General features: G+C 36.6%; 2 protein-coding genes and 1 long non-coding RNA gene across 5 annotated transcripts; 2 read left to right on the forward strand and 1 right to left on the reverse strand.

Moving 5' to 3' along the window:
* Positions 1-609: 609 nt before the first annotated feature.
* LOC116190227 lies at positions 610-1,847 on the reverse strand. The gene is made up of 2 exons (XR_004152624.1): positions 1,628-1,847; positions 610-994 (listed from the first exon to the last, which is right to left on the reverse strand). It is a non-coding gene; the product is annotated as an uncharacterized LOC116190227 (long non-coding RNA).
* A 2,586-nt stretch (positions 1,848-4,433) lies between these two features.
* LOC116190229 (ankyrin repeat-containing protein BDA1-like) lies at positions 4,434-6,879 on the forward strand. Of its 2 annotated transcripts, XM_031519889.1 has the most exons (3): positions 4,434-5,142; positions 5,313-5,997; positions 6,601-6,879. In XM_031519889.1, the coding sequence occupies exons 1-3, from the start codon at positions 4,570-4,572 to the stop codon at positions 6,633-6,635; spliced, it is 1,293 nt and encodes a 430-aa protein (XP_031375749.1). In that variant the 5' UTR covers positions 4,434-4,569; the 3' UTR covers positions 6,636-6,879. The 2 variants fall into 2 exon arrangements, with proteins under 2 accessions (XP_031375749.1, XP_031375748.1); XM_031519888.1 differs by lacking the exon at positions 6,601-6,879 and having other exon boundaries at positions 5,313-6,252.
* A 3,846-nt stretch (positions 6,880-10,725) lies between these two features.
* Positions 10,726-12,577, forward strand: LOC116190228 (acetylserotonin O-methyltransferase-like). Of its 2 annotated transcripts, none has more exons than XM_031519887.1 (3): positions 10,726-11,151; positions 11,297-11,650; positions 11,781-12,577. In XM_031519887.1, exons 1-3 carry the CDS (start codon positions 10,774-10,776, stop codon positions 12,153-12,155), a joined length of 1,107 nt encoding a protein of 368 aa, XP_031375747.1. In that variant the 5' UTR covers positions 10,726-10,773; the 3' UTR covers positions 12,156-12,577. The 2 variants fall into 2 exon arrangements, with proteins under 2 accessions (XP_031375747.1, XP_031375745.1); XM_031519885.1 differs by having other exon boundaries at positions 11,246-11,650; positions 11,781-12,504.
* The last annotated feature ends 4,453 nt before the right edge of the window (positions 12,578-17,030 follow it).

A 17,030-nucleotide genomic window follows, 5' to 3' on the forward strand; every position in this document is an offset into this window, starting at 1 on the left:
AATTGATCTTTTTAATTTTTTTTAATGCATAGTCTTGCCAATATCTGATTTTTCAAGACTTATATTAACTTTTCTTCTTTTATGCAATTTTTTTCCCTATCTTATATATGTGATATTATATTGTTATTGATTGTAAATTATTATTTTAATAATTTATAACACATATTTTATATAATAAAATTAAACTCTCATAGATGTTTTTAGGTTTTCTCAAGAAAATGAATTTTAGAATTTTCCAAAATACATATATAGATTTGTGGGTAGTGTTATCAGAATCGGACCGGACATCGAACCGGCCGAGGTATGGGGTCACGGGTTAATGAGTTCAACCGGGGGTTCGATGGGTCGGACCGCCTATTTAATTATAAAATAAATAAATATTTATTATTTTAAAAAAATAATATAAAAATTAGAAATATGTTTGAGAACCTTTCCTCAGTAGAGTCAGTACCTTTCTTTAGCTCTTTTTGTTCTTTTCCTTCCTCCTTTGTCCCTCCTTTCTGAATCAATTATGTTTTTTTTTTTTTTCCCTTTTCCCTTATAAAGCTTTAATGCAGCACCAGAACCAAAACAATAGGTTAGAATCAGCATCGCCGTGTCCACAAACCAAAAACCAACCATGATGCATGTTCGCTATTAACCCACTCCCAAGAAAACCATATAACTTGCAGAAAATATCATTGCGGAAGTACATATAACTGTCTCATTAGAAAACCAAAGAAACAAGTCGATCTAACTTGCAGAAAATATAAAACCATCAAAGAAAAACCACGACAAAATATTTGACAGCAGAGGTAATTTTATCAACAATTCCATGCACTCCAATTTCCACCATAATTTTCACGAATATTGCCTTCAGCTGCAACATCATTTGGTGCTTCAGGAGCTTCAAAAAATATATTCTCTTGGACTTGGTCATTGACATTCCCTCCATCAATATTATCTTCAGCCTCATCACCCATATCAAGATCTTCCAAATTCAAATTCAACAAATCTGACAAGGAATATAACTTCTTAAAAATGAAATTGAAATATACATCATATCATGAAGATAATCGAAATGAAACAAGAATAATTAGTACCATCATTTCCAGATGGTACTAAATATCAAGGCCCAGAACACTCCCCTCTGAATGAACAGAACAAAGCAAAAGATGTTAAGAGAAACCACAACTCAGATCAGCCAAATCAAAAGGAAGGAAAGAATCAGAATCTTGCGAATCAGCGACCACAAAGGAATCATAGACAACATCGATCATGAAACACAGACTAAACCGACGTATGCAAGCGTATGAAGAACGCATGAGACAGCTACGAGAATCACAGACAGATCTCAAGCGAACACATTCAAGAGGACCAGCACAGACGAGAACATATCATGAACACATAAAATCCAGAACGTCTCATGAAACATCGCCCCACAGTTCCAGATTCGGACATCCATCGGAAATTAGAACTATACAGGAAGTCCATGCATACGAGATTCGAATCAATTGAATGAGAAATCAATGCTCCAGAGACGAGACCGATATACAGATCTACGAGCTAGCACACATCTTAGCACTATAACATCAACAGAGGCGATCGAAACGATGGAATCTTACGAGAAGATAGCTCGAAATCTCACCTAGAAAAGGCGATCCTCAACGCATCGGCCGCTAGAGGGAAGAGCGAATCAGCCGATGCCTGAACCTAACTGGAACGGAGAGTGACGACACTGACGAGAAGAGGGAAGAGCGAAGAGGATAGCCGGCTAGGGTTTCACCTTCAGACTTCAGTTTTCGAATTTTTTCTTCGATTCAATCCGTGCGTGAAGTCACTGAGTGAATTCGGTTTCAGGCTCGGGTCGGGAGATTCAGATTTCACTTAAAAATCATGAACCCATCAACCGGCCGATTCGAATGGGTTTGATGGGTTTGTTTAAAAACCGGTTGGTTTTCTAGGTTCATCGGTTTTTTATGCAATTTCGGTTTTTTAGGTAACCGGACCGGACACAGGTCCGGTTTCCGGTCCAATCGGTCGAACCGCCCGATCCGGTCCGGGTCTGATAACACTGTTGTGGGACCATTCATTATTTTTTTATTATTTTACATTTCTTTTAGAAATAAGTTTTAAATTTTAAATTTTAAAATTTTTTAAAACATCTAAATATAGATTTTTAGGATCGAGTTATTTTCTCAGTTTTTAGATTTGTTTAGGAAACAAATTTTAATTTTTAAATATTATAAAAAATACAATTTAGATTCACGGGAGCGATCGCTATTTTCTCGTGTTTTTGAGCTTTTCCTTAAAAAATATTTTTTTAAAAAACGTATAGATATAAATTCATGGGACTAGTGATTGTTTTTGAACTTTTAAAATTATTAATATTTTATGAATAATCTAGATAAAAACAAACCACGTAAAATTATATTTGCTTTTCTAAGAATAATTTAAATAATATTTTTATAGATACGATGCGTTATCTTTATGCTTTTCAAAAAGGAAATCATATTATATTTTTTTTATAGAGATAGATATGATATGTTATTTATATTCTATTTTGTATGATATCTTATCAGTAGCAAATGTACTTATTTACATCTATTTTCCGCACTTTATGAAGATTGCCAAGTCGTGATATGTAATAGGTGATTCGGATGTTTTCCCGGGTTTAAGGACATATTGGTTGGAGTTTAAGAAAGCTCATCGCGATCATCACGCCGTGGGTCGGATTAAATTCGAGGTCCAAACAAAGGAGAAGGTCCAAGCAAAATCAAGCCCATCATGACAAAGACCAATTGGAGAGCCCATCATGAAGAAATATATATGTGTTTGGACGTGCATCTATAGTTAGAGGCGATGGAGATCCTCGTGATATCTTTGATCTTATAGTAAATAAGTCGGATATTTTTCCGATATAAGTTGATATTCTATCTTTTAGGCAATTTAGATTAGCTAAAAGTTTATTATTCTTTCAAATATTATCTCGATATCGTATTTTATATGCGTATCCATTTAGAGAAATTTTCTAGGGTTTCATTGTAAACGCCTATAAATACGTGAATTGAAGTTCGCTATAAGGGTCCCAACCAACACATCAATCTTATCCTTTACATTATCTTTTCCTTTCCTGCACTTTACTTTATCTATCCTTTATTTTTCCTTGCACCTATACCTTTAAAGCACCTTTATCTTTTAAGCACTTTTACCTTAATCACACCTTACTTTACCGCACCTTTCATTCCCATTTCATCTACCCTCAATCGATTCCCCGCGGATCGAAGGGCTTTCATTCTTGGAGCTTCCAGGCATTTGAGGGGAAAATCGCAATTTTCTTAGGCAACGGCTGCCGAGGTTACTCATGTGAGCGTGGGTTCACTTGAATTGGTGAATTCCCTCAATTTGGCTTCCCTGAGTTGAATTGGCCGATAAGTAATTGGGCAGGCTTTAAAGCCGCTTGACTATATTCGGACTCGTGTTTGTGCGTGGATATTTGGTGGAGAACTCACAACCGTCAAATTTCCAGACTGTGAATCGTTTAAGGCGCACTTTAATTTCGAAGACCTAAATCTAGCCGCCATTCAATCCCATGGATTTTTAAAACCGCGATACACACTTTGTATTGGTGGAGCCGGCTAGTGACACATCAATAATTCTTGGAACCGCTTCCTGGTGCGCTTACAATCACCACACGTGTGCCGAATTGGTGTCTTGACATTTTTGACGTAATAAACAGTACCACACATAAGTACATATGGACCTCCTAGAGGTGGCCGTGGTCATCTGCAAGGTATACATGCGGCAGTCGCTGGCATTGCTAGCCCTCCTCTCCCTTTCCTTTTTACTTATAAATCTTGGAGTGATGTTATTGGGCGATATTATTGGGGCCTCCATACCAACATATTTGCTTGTACCTCTGAAAACCTTGATTGGAGAGTTTAGATTGGAAACCCCTTCAAACACTTCCAAGATCACAATTCCAAAATCTCAGAGTATAATGCCAACTCGTTTGCAAGGACTTATCGAAAATAAAGTGTCGATGCATATGTGGCTTGGCGACTGCCATAGCCATAGGCACGGGGACTAGAATATTTCCTCTCTTTTTCGGTGAAAATACAAGGTGTAAATCTCTGCGGCATCGGATAGAAGAACCCTCTATATTATATATTGATCTTCCGTTTGAATCAAGCAATTTGCTACCGATTAAAAGACGGTAATTGTTAACCAACTATTTTGGCATATCAAGTCAAAAGATGTGATCAATATTCTTCAATTAACAAAGACAAGGATAAGCCTTTAACATTAGTTAATACGAAATGTCATCATCAGTTGATGAAATGTGATCAATGAACCTTATGAGAAAACCGTAACGTTGACTTTGAAGGAAATGAAAGTTCCTTCCCGGCCCAAAGATTAATTTAATAAGCTGCAAATGGATATTAGAATTATTCGTAATATATTTTCACAACCATCAAGGTTTCAAATGCGCCCATATTATGTATCAGCGAATGTCTAACAGCACTCCTTGGAGACGAGTTACCAATCTAATGGTCTGAGTTCTGAAACATCAAAAGGTTTCTACAAGAAATGGATATGAGGTTAGCCGATGCCGCTCGTACAGGAAACATCGAGCACTTGCACTCCCTTGGTAAAAATGATCCCCTGATACTCAACAGAGCAGCTGTAGAAGGCGGACAAACTCCTTTACACGTTGCCGCTCTAGCAGATCAAGTTGAATTCACACGCGAGATCTTAAAGGTGAGGCCCAAGTTAGCTGAAGAGATGAACCCAGATGGCCTCACCCCGTGGCACATAGCATCGGCCAACGGGAACCTTGAAATGGTAAGGGAGCTGCTGAACCTGAGTCCTCAGTTGTGCCTTTCGAAGGGCAAGGAGAGAAGGATTCCTCTGCACTATGCAGCTCTGAAAGGGAGAACCGAGGTCTTGAAAGAGCTGCTCTCGGCTTGTCTGGAGTCGATCAAGGAAGTCACTGCTCTATGCGAGACTGCACTCCACCTTGCGGTGAAGAGCAGTCACTTTGAGGTTTTCACTTTGCTAGTAGAAGAGCTGAAGAATACTAACAGAGTAAACTTTCTGAATCGGAAGGATGCGCAGGGCAATACCATTTTGTACCTTGCAGTTTCTGCAAGGCAGTACGAGGTATGTACACGATTCGGAAATATAAAGTTCGGGAGAAAGTCGCATTTAGCATATCTTTGTAGTTTAATTTTCAGCTTTCTAAGCAACTGAGAAATAATGCCGCCTTCTTATTCTGTTTCGCCTTCTGTTTTGCCGGCGCTGGTCTAATGAACATCACAATTTATGAGCAGGTAGTAGACTTCATTCTGAATGGGAGCATAGTGAACGCGGAGCTGGTGGAAGTGAACGCAGTGAACAAAATGGGTCTAACAGCTTTCAATGCCCTATCGGTTTTCCCAAGTGAAGCAGGAGACAAGGAAATCGGTGACATCCTCATTCTCGCTGGAGCTACGACCATGCGGATAGCCACTGAATTACCAGAGGCTCGGGCGACCTCTGACCCAGCATCAAAGATTTGCCCACAAACTGGAACCGGTCTGTGGGGGCTACAGATATTAACCCTCAAGCTCAGAGGGATACTCAAGCACGACAGGAACAATTGGAATGAATATTTCAAATTCAAGAAAGACCGGGACTCGCCAGACAGCGTGAGGAGCGCCCTTCTGGTGGTGGCTGCCCTCATCACGGCCACCACCTATCAAGCTGTGCTTCAGCCCCCAGGAGGGTTATGGCAGGACAACTCGGGGCCTCTTAACAGCACAACAAACAGCACCACATCAAACGGGATTTTCACCCAATCACATAAGGCTGGACAGGCAGTTATGGCCAACATCAATCCTATTTCATACATCTTCTTCTTGTTCTGCAACTCGATCGGGTTCTTTGCAGCTATTCAGATGATCTGGATTCTCACGGCCAGGCTTCCTCTGCAGTTGGAGCTGAGGATTGCAGTGTGTGCTCTAGCGGCTACATATGGTAACGCAATGGGTCCAATCACTCCCACCACTTTCCTCAACTCCTTCTTTATTGCTATTTCCGTTATTCTACCCATCCTATTAGCTCTTCTATCACATTGGATTAGAAAATGATCAATGAGTAATAATTTGACATGCATACACACACAAATATATGTATATATGCACACTAGTGAAATTCCACGTGTGTTTGGTGTGCATATGGTTCGACTTGTTAGATATACAAATATATCAAAAGAATGGACGAGCTTTGCAATCTCAGGTGATCCGATTAAGGCTACGTCAACACTGTAAAAATTCAAGGATGAAAAGGGATGAGTAATGCAATTGATATAAAAGTATCAGCGTCTGGATAAGAAAGAATGGGAATAAAAACATAATCAACAACTGCCTCTTTTATAATTGGTTGCTGGTCACAAATGAATATCTATCACCCATAGAAAAATATATAAAGATTAACAGTTTAAATAAAGTCAAAGCGGACAATTTATTAACAGTTTAAATAAAATCAAAGTGGACAATTTATCAGGACTCGATCTTTATGGCGGCACTAAATTTGCATTGGTAAAAATAAAACCAATATAAGCTATTTACATTTGTACAGTGAGAACTGCAATACATATGCTGTTGAGAAGATGAGCAGCTTGTGATGATATTTGGGGATGGTGGCAGCTGCTGTTCTGCTACGCAGCCTATGCCAGCAACACTTAAGAGAATCCCTGTCACGGCGCCTTTTGTCAGTAATGACTCCTCGTTTTTGTTCAAGTGTAAGCCAAGAATACAAAGTGTGACTATGTAGGTGCGAGGTACTTCGATCTTCTCGAAGGAAGTCATTTTCTAAGATGTAAGAATGAAATATATGTAACGGGCAGATCTGTTCAAATAATGAACGCATAACATCAAACAAAGGTTAGACAATATTGAGGGATGATATCAAAGCCATCTCTACCATGTAATATCATTTACCATATACCATACTTAAATTGTAATTTCAAAGTATTCCATATGCTGGACTGTTCTATTGGTATCATTCGAAATTCAATAATAGGGCAAAATCCCGGAAAGGAAACAAGAAAGAGCAGTAGAGCAATCTATTGTGTCACGAACCGTATCGAGCCTTAACTTAATTCTCAGACTTGACCGATAATGGCAGATCAAATAAAATTGCGGAAGCGTGTAAAACTCATGGAGATCATAAATAACTAACTCATATCTGTGTTAAAAAACAAACCAATCTTTTTTTTATATACGTTTGATCATTCAGAGCAACTACAATATATGAATAACCTTGCAACTTTCTATCCACATATACATCTGTGTAGGACTCTTATTTACACTAACTCTGCAATCGTTCCTGATACATAACCTCCAAAAAAACTGTCTCTATGAAAAAGTATCACAAGAGACACGTCTCTTCCCATCAAGTACCATCTATCAAAAATTAACATTCAACCCAAGAGCTATTCACCAACCAAAACCTCGAAGTAGATCTGAAATGCTGGAAACATAGAGTGATATTGCATGACCGAAGTACAAATATCGAGGCCAAAAAGGTGTAGATAAAATTAACATAGCCACACTTATTAAGCAATTCAGCAGTCATTTCTCCCAAATCAGAGGAGTAAGGTTACTTACCTTTCATAATTTACAAGGCATTAATTTAAAACCAAAGTTCATGACAACAATTCAGAACTTTACGGATAAACATTTCTACTATTTATTTGATCGATATAGACAGATGTGTAGCTATTATCAATTGACCAGTGATTTAATCATCTCTTTCGGGGTACACTTTATAATTTCCCCTACTGGGACACTTCATTCATCCATTCCGGGGAATTTACGTCCCATTGGAGGCCTACATAGACACGTGTATATGTATATATATATATATATATATATATAAAGGTGCATGAATCACAACTTGCATCTACTTTCAATGACATGTCATTCTCAAAGCTATTCAAATGGACAATTAATCATATCATATTGCACCAGTATATATTTATGACTGACCTTATACAGATCAAACACGAGCCCAAGCAACTCTTGATCGGAGAAATTAAGAAAAGTATATGTATATTTAGGCTATTAACCCTTAGAAATGATAAATCGACCAAAATTCATACCTTTTTTTCAGTATGGTATCCGAAAGTTTAATTGGCCCAAATAGCCTAGTTCAAGCCAGATTGGCCTATTAAGGGGTAAAACTCACCAAACGTATATTTTCTTCATTCACAAGACTCGAATCCGATATCTTATTTAAGTAAAATAAACATTGAACCCCTGAACAAATTCATGTTTGTAAGTTTCATACCTCTTTACTTAAATAATAGGTGGGGACAACATAGAAAGTTAAGAAATAAATAGAACCCACGTATTAATTGCCCGACAGAAGTAACACGTGAATCACGCCTTTCCAATTTAAGCCACATGATCCTAATAAAAGTAATGAGAAAAGACAAGTAATTAATCATTCAATTAAATATTGAGGGATATAATGCAGTAACACACGCTCTGCTAATCAAGAGGTTCTAAGTTTGATACTCGTTGTGGGATTATCAGTATATTATATTATAACGTTTAGCTATAAAGTTAATCATTATAATAATTTTTTCAAATTTAAATTTAGTAAAAACATGAAAAACAATAAATTTTCATATTGCAACTACTTTATAACCAATATTTAGTAAAAAGATGAAAAACATCTTATCTTGATATAAACAATGAATATATTATGTTATCACTCGCGTTTCTAATAATCGATTATATTATTAAATACAACAATCTCACATTTGGGTATATAATTCAGAAAATAAAAATGTTTCCATTGTTAAAAGTTTCTTGTGTTTCGCATTCACTATAATCTATCAATACCGATGAAAATCGCCCGCAGATCACCCCATATTCACCCAAAAACCAAAAAAATGAAGAAAATGCCAGGTTCAAAGAATCGATTTGATCGATATAAATTAATAATTAACCAAATGTTCTGTAGCAAATGATAAGCACCTGGGATATAATTAGATTTTCCTCGTTCGTGGTGACAATGTAGTTGGCACTGACAAAGTCTGGAAAACGTCTGAAATTATTTCAATATTGGACCTTGCCCTACATGCATTTCTTTACTCTAAAGAAACAATTTTCTCACAGTAACAAGCTGATTGCCATATATCACGGTAGATTGCAATCTTTAGTGGATGGTTTATGTCGGTAATTTTATAGATGCATGCCTGTGTTATATATATCATCTATATTTCACTTTTAGAACTATATTAAACATTTCAAGTTCTGCAAATTAAAGAATTGTCACGACTTCAATAATGGGTATCTTAACATAGCTAGCTGTTTAATTTCTCCTTCAGCAATGGAAAATGTCTTACCATATCGTAAGAATCCGTGTATTTTAAAGGTATTATATATGAACAAGAGGCACGTGTTGTTCTATGCGCAGCTGGTATCTATTTATATGTAAATTAATTCAGTCTCCACTCAACGAAAATTCGTTACATAAGCATTTCGAGACATTTCTAAACTTCTTATTGATCGATCCTTCCAGTCTCTCTCCTTCACTAGTATATATGTTTGTCCCGTGGATTTCCCAGCATATTATATTTTTTGGTTCCTGCACCAATGCATGGTTCAGAAGAGCATTCCCACGGCCAAAGAAATAGCTAAACCTGAAAAAGAAATACTGATAAATTTATGACAAAATTAATTTACTATTGTAATTTTTCAATCTCCATTTAAATCAAAATTAAATCTAAATGCATATAATGTGCATACTCTCACATTATCTTATCGAATTCTCGTATTTAAAAAGTATGAACTAAAAAAAGATGCATACGTCCAAGCAACATGCTGAAAATATGAATAGCTTTCCAGAAAATGCAGAACAGGCAAAAAAATGCATCACTCTGTGCTTGAAGGCAAAAGGTTTCGAGAAAATTTCGTCATCGGGTTTTACTGTGTCCATTTGTCGGCTCTTCTCTATTATTATTATTATTATTATTATTATTATTATTATTATTTATTTTGGTTGAATGCGTCTTCTCATATCCTCATTTACTTCCACGAGTGTTCGTCATAATTAACAAAATCATAATATTTATTAACCATTCAAATTCTCATTTACGCTATGTACCGTCTTTCTATTTTTTCAATTGCAATGGAGGTCTCTGGGTCTATTATAATGAAATACAAATGTTAATAGCTAATAAATAAACACAAGTAATTGCACAATGAGAATAATATATGAAACCTCTTGATTATCAGACAAAAGTTTGCGCCATTGTGCTACACCATTTTTCTCTATTATCTACTGCTAATAAGGAGAGAGACGTAAAAAGAGAGAGGGAGAATAAAATGGTGAAGTGTGGGTGATATTTTCTTAAAGTTACGGTAATACCCGACCAGTAGTAAAAGAAAAATAAGTCTCTCCCTTCAAATAGGTGTACAGGTTTAGGAAAATACTAGCCCAACCAGTAGTTAAAGGTCATTAAGTTTCAAAACAAAATCATCTTGGTCCAAAATGCGAGTGACTTTTCCTCTTGTTTTTGTCATCTGAAGTTTCAAATTTCACCGAAATATTAAAAGAGTGAACTAAAATTTTGCCAATCACAGGTCCACAGGAGGATGTATATGTAATTTTGGAAAAAATTAGGGACGCTTGTCACAATTTTTCCAAAACTAGATGTTCACTTGTTTGTATAAATATAGTAAGCTTCGATATCTTAGTGTACATATTTGGTCTCCCAAGTGTTGAGAAGAGACTGAGATGGGGAAGGGAGAGGGATCAACGAAAGCTGATAACAAAAAAGAGCTAGAAGAAGCGAATGCAGTGATGCAAGCCTGGAAGTATGCGTTAGGGTTCACAGAGTTAGCGGTGCTAAAGTGTGCGATCGAGCTCGGTGTGGCCGATGAGATTGAGACCCAAGGTGGCGCTGCCACTCTATCTCAGCTCTCTGCTGCCCTCAACTGCTCCTACACTTCACTCTACCGAATCATGAGGTTTCTTGTCCACAACCGGGTTTTCAAGGCAAAGGCAGCAGCCACCCAAGAGGCCACCACTTATTTGCAAACGGCGCTCTCCCGGCGCCTCCTCAAGGGAGGTGAGAAGAGCATGGCCAGCTTGATTTTGTTTGAGAGCACCCCGGTACGTAAGAATAATACTTCCCCTTTCAAGTCCTAGTTTTATACTTTATTAGAATGACAGTTTTAGATATATGGATCGATCATGTTATATATAGATCATGCTGGCTCCTTGGCATGGTCTGAGCGCTTGGGTCTCATCCAACAAGGTGGCTCCACCACCCTTCGAGGCAGCTCATGGCCAGGACATATGGGCCTACACGGCCCAGGATCCCGAACACAGTAGGCTCCTGGACGAGGCCATGGCCTGCGATGCGAGGCTAGCAGCAGCAGCAGTCATTGGCAGCTGCCCAGAGGTGTTTGAAGGGATTGAAGTGATGGTCGATGTAGGGGGAGGCAATGGGACATTCGTGGGGATGATGGTGAAGGTCTTACCGCAGATCAAAGGCATCAACTTCGATCTGCCTCATGTCGTCTCCATTGGCCCACACTGGAATGGGGTGGAGCACGCCGGAGGAAACATGTTTGAGAGCATCCCCAAGGCCGATGCCACTTTCCTATTGGTCGGTACTTAACTCATCTTTCGACATAAATCAATATAACATATATATACTAGTAACAAAAGTATCGTGTGTATAAGGTGACACTGGCACGCACAATTATTGATAAGAGCGTCTTTTGCACGTTTGACAGAAGGTACTCCATGATTGGTCCGATAGCGAGTGCATCCAAATATTAAAGAAATGCAAAGAAGCCATTGCTGAAGATAACAATGATGACAGCATCTCCGACGGGAAACAGATTAAGAAGAAGAGGAAGAAGGTGGTAATTGTCGAAGCTGTGATTGATGATGATTATGATGATGAGGAGCAAGATGAACAAGGCAGTCAGTTGCAGAGCTGGACTGGGGTGAGGTTGGGACTTGACATGGTGATGATGGCCCACACCAATGGAGGCAAAGAAAGGACCCGCACAGAGTGGGCCCATGTCCTCAATGAAGCTGGATTCTCTAGTTTCTCCATCAAGCCCACCTCTGCTGTCCAATCCATTATTGAAGCCTTTCCTTGAGCTTGCTATTGAATACTTGAATAGTCCCTCACATGGTTTTAACATAAAAACTATTATATCATTGATTTGACATAGTTGTCACCATACAACTTCGGACTCACTTTTACATGCATCGGTAATTGACAAAGAAGATTCGAATAAAGTCATAGACTGGATATATATATATATATATATAGAGAGAGAGAGAGAGAGTTTAATCAGCTTGCTTGTTGAGATCATCTCCAGATGAATTAGGAATGACCCAAAGTTGGGAGAGGTTGAATTCGTCTGGATTTGCAACCTCAATTGCCCATACATTTATGTTTGCTTTTACTCCACAGTACAACTGATGTACAGCCAGATACCTAATTGTGTGTTGATTAACCAATGTCCGAAATACTCTATTAATAAAGATGGTGGATCCAAAAAATGGAAAATAAAAATACTTGGCTATTTTCTTCATAAATGGCCAAATTTCAAGCCATTAATTAACTCGCTTCATGGCCATCGTTAGAGGAGTCTCTTCTAAAATACTTCTTCGCGTTCCTTCTAGACCCTCCGTGTAGACCCCGGAATCCGGTCCAGGAGGCCGAGCCTAAGCAAGACTGACATGGGAGGGGGACTAGGGAGGCCACTTCATGCTTACATGCGAAGTATGACCTCATTTGGTGAAGAAAGGTGCGATCTTTGCAAGAACAATAGAGGAGCAGGAACCGTATCGGTGACGAACACAATATTCATGCAATTTAGCAGTCTCGGCAGACCCAAATGGGCGAATTGGCAATTTTCCATGGAATTTCATCGAGTAGGTGTCAATTTGATAGGTCGTCAGTCACACAACTCCATAAGGTTAGAGAGTTATATTTTTGTAAAACAGACGTTTGAAATATCTATTTAATCATGCAATTATAGCATGCTCCGAATCTGAGCATATGCCCCGATCTGAGCATGCCCCGGATTTGGATTTCAACAAGTACTCCATCATAGATTATGACTACGTAGTTCTGGAAACTTCTATTCTATCACATCGTACTATAGTCCTCAATTGCTGGTTGGAGCATGCCTTGTTTACTAGCGGCTGGTTAATCTAATCTGACGGTGAGAACTAACTTTAGTACTCTAACTACCGGTAGAATTTTTTTTTTTTCTAATTTTTGCTTCACAAGTAAGTGGAATGGAGAGTGTCTTGCTTAGTAAGGACAAGTCAATTTAGTCCAAAAGTGAGAAGTAGCTATAATATCTTAACTACTCGTAGAATTTTCCTAGTTCCTACTTCTTATATAAATGTAAAAGAAATTTAAATAGGTGGGAAGTTTGCTTTGCTTATCAGGGGACGGCTCAATCTAATCTAATGTATAGAAGTAGCTCTGGTCAACTGACCATTTAGCTTGTTGAATTCTTTTTTTAGTTTCTTAAGTATAAGAATGGTCTAGAATATGGAATAGTATAGGAAATAGTTATAATATCATTATGCTAAAATTAGTAATAGTACCACATAATTAAATAAAAAGCACACCTATTTATTTGAATAGGGAAAATTCTACTAATAGTTAGGATACCAGAGTGACTTTTCACTAGTGGATTAAATAGATCTGCACTCTACTAAGCAAGGTATGCTCCATCCCAATTGATTTTGTTTTTTTTTTTTTTACTTAAGAAGCAGGAATTGGGAAAAAAAATTGCCGACAGCTAGAGTAGCTACTTCCCATCATTGCATTATAATGAAATAACCCTACTAAGCAATCACCCAGCAATCGAGGACTATCATGCATGATACCATACCAAACTTATTTAAAAGTTCAAATGATTGGAGGATCGAATATTTATAAAATCGACTTAAACTAATTTTTTTTTAATTTCAAGTAAGACTGATTAATAAATACACCTAGATGCAAATACTCCTAAGAATTAAAAAATCTCATTATTAAAAGTGATAAATTCATTTATTTATTGAACATTTTAAAAATAAAAATAAAATTGGTAGATTTGGGAAAATTTTAAAAGTTTGCAATTTTATAAAAGCCAAAAAATTGGTAGATTTGGGAACAACTTTAGAGTTCATGATTTTACGGAAACAAAAGAATGCCAACCCAAATTTCGTTTGCCTCATCAGCACTGTTATCGCTCATGTCAGTATTTTTGACAGAGCAATTGATGTTTTGATAGATGAGGGGACGAAGCAAAACTTTTTGAATTTATAGGTCAAAATAAAAAAAAAATAGTAGATCGGAGAAATTAAGAAAAGTATATGTATATTTAGGCTATTAACCCTTAGAAATGATAAATCGACCAAAATTCATACCTTTTTTTCAGTATGGTATCCGAAAGTTTAATTGGCCCAAATAGCCTAATTCAAGCCAGATTGGCCTATTAAGGGGTAAAACTCACCAAACGTATATTTTCTTCATTCACAAGACTCGAATCCGATATCTTATTTAAGTAAAATAAACATTGAACCCCTGAACAAATTCATGTTTGTAAGTTTCATACCTCTTTACTTAAATAATAGGTGGGGACAACATAGAAAGTTAAGAAATAAATAGAACCCACGTATTAATTGCCCGACAGAAGTAACACGTGAATCACGCCTTTCCAATTTAAGCCACATGATCCTAATAAAAGTAATGAGAAAAGACAAGTAATTAATCATTCAATTAAATATTGAGGGATATAATGCAGTAACACACGCTCTGCTAATCAAGAGGTTCTAAGTTTGATACTCGTTGTGGGATTATCAGTATATTATATTATAACGTTTAGCTATAAAGTTAATCATTATAATAATTTTTTCAAATTTAAATTTAGTAAAAACATGAAAAACAATAAATTTTCATATTGCAACTACTTTATAACCAATATTTAGTAAAAAGATGAAAAACATCTTATCTTGATATAAACAATGAATATATTATGTTATCACTCGCGTTTCTAATAATCGATTATATTATTAAATACAACAATCTCACATTTGGGTATATAATTCAGAAAATAAAAATGTTTCCATTGTTAAAAGTTTCTTGTGTTTCGCATTCACTATAATCTATCAATACCGATGAAAATCGCCCGCAGATCACCCCATATTCACCCAAAAACCAAAAAAATGAAGAAAATGCCAGGTTCAAAGAATCGATTTGATCGATATAAATTAATAATTAACCAAATGTTCTGTAGCAAATGATAAGCACCTGGGATATAATTAGATTTTCCTCGTTCGTGGTGACAATGTAGTTGGCACTGACAAAGTCTGGAAAACGTCTGAAATTATTTCAATATTGGACCTTGCCCTACATGCATTTCTTTACTCTAAAGAAACAATTTTCTCACAGTAACAAGCTGATTGCCATATATCACGGTAGATTGCAATCTTTAGTGGATGGTTTATGTCGGTAATTTTATAGATGCATGCCTGTGTTATATATATCATCTATATTTCACTTTTAGAACTATATTAAACATTTCAAGTTCTGCAAATTAAAGAATTGTCACGACTTCAATAATGGGTATCTTAACATAGCTAGCTGTTTAATTTCTCCTTCAGCAATGGAAAATGTCTTACCATATCGTAAGAATCCGTGTATTTTAAAGGTATTATATATGAACAAGAGGCACGTGTTGTTCTATGCGCAGCTGGTATCTATTTATATGTAAATTAATTCAGTCTCCACTCAACGAAAATTCGTTACATAAGCATTTCGAGACATTTCTAAACTTCTTATTGATCGATCCTTCCAGTCTCTCTCCTTCACTAGTATATATGTTTGTCCCGTGGATTTCCCAGCATATTATATTTTTTGGTTCCTGCACCAATGCATGGTTCAGAAGAGCATTCCCACGGCCAAAGAAATAGCTAAACCTGAAAAAGAAATACTGATAAATTTATGACAAAATTAATTTACTATTGTAATTTTTCAATCTCCATTTAAATCAAAATTAAATCTAAATGCATATAATGTGCATACTCTCACATTATCTTATCGAATTCTCGTATTTAAAAAGTATGAACTAAAAAAAGATGCATACGTCCAAGCAACATGCTGAAAATATGAATAGCTTTCCAGAAAATGCAGAACTGGCAAAAAAATGCATCACTCTGTGCTTGAAGGCAAAAGGTTTCGAGAAAATTTCGTCATCGGGTTTTACTGTGTCCATTTGTCGGCTCTTCTCTTTTTTATTTATTATTATTATTATTATTTATTTATTTTGGTCGAATGCGTCTTCTCATATCCTCATTTACTTCCACGAGTGTTCGTCATAATTAACAAAATCATAATATTTATTAACCATTCAAATTCTCATTTACGCTATGTACTGTCTTTCTATTTTTTCAATTGCAATGGAGGTCTCTGGGTCTATTATAATGAAATATAAATGTTAATAGCTAATAAATAAACACAGGTAATTGCACAATGAGAATAATATATGAAACCTCTTGATTATCAGACAAAAGTTTGCGCCATTGTGCTACACCATTTTTCTCTATTATCTATTGCTAATAAGGAGAGAGACGTAAAAAGAGAGAGGGAGAATAAAATGGTGAAGTGTGGGTGGTATTTTCTTAAAGTTACGGTAATACCCGACCAGTAGTAAAAGAAAAATAAGTCTCTCCCTTCAAATAGGTGTACAGGTTTAGGAAAATACTAGCCCAACCAGTAGTTAAAGGTCATTAAGTTTCAAAACAAAATCATCTTGGTCCAAAATGCGAGTGACTTTTCCTCTTGTTTTTGTCATCTGAAGTTCCAAATTTCACCAAAATATTAAAAGAGTGAACTAAAATTTTGCCAATCACAGGTCCACAGGAGGATGTATCTGTAATTTTGGAAAAAATTAGGGACGCTTGTCACAATTTTTCCAAAACTAGATGTTCACGTGTTTGTATAAATATAGTAAGCTTCGATA

The sequence above is a fragment of the Punica granatum genome, unplaced genomic scaffold, assembly GCF_007655135.1.
Source record: "Punica granatum isolate Tunisia-2019 unplaced genomic scaffold, ASM765513v2 Contig00398, whole genome shotgun sequence".
Classification (NCBI taxonomy): domain Eukaryota; kingdom Viridiplantae; phylum Streptophyta; class Magnoliopsida; order Myrtales; family Lythraceae; genus Punica; species Punica granatum.

What these genes read in the sequence shown, in the direction of transcription:
- LOC116190229 (XM_031519888.1), top strand. Translation starts at nt 4,570, where the DNA reads ATGGATATGAGGTTAGCCGATGCCGCTCGTACAGGAAACATCGAGCAC. An exon ending in TTTCTGCAAGGCAGTACGAG is followed by an intron (nt 5,143 to 5,312) that starts GTATGTACACGA and finishes ATTTATGAGCAG; the next exon opens with GTAGTAGACTTCATTCTGAA.
- LOC116190228 (XM_031519885.1), top strand. Translation starts at nt 10,774, where the DNA reads ATGGGGAAGGGAGAGGGATCAACGAAAGCTGATAACAAAAAAGAGCTA. An exon ending in TTTTGTTTGAGAGCACCCCG is followed by an intron (nt 11,152 to 11,245) that starts GTACGTAAGAAT and finishes TGTTATATATAG; the next exon opens with ATCATGCTGGCTCCTTGGCA. An exon ending in CCGATGCCACTTTCCTATTG is followed by an intron (nt 11,651 to 11,780) that starts GTCGGTACTTAA and finishes CACGTTTGACAG; the next exon opens with AAGGTACTCCATGATTGGTC.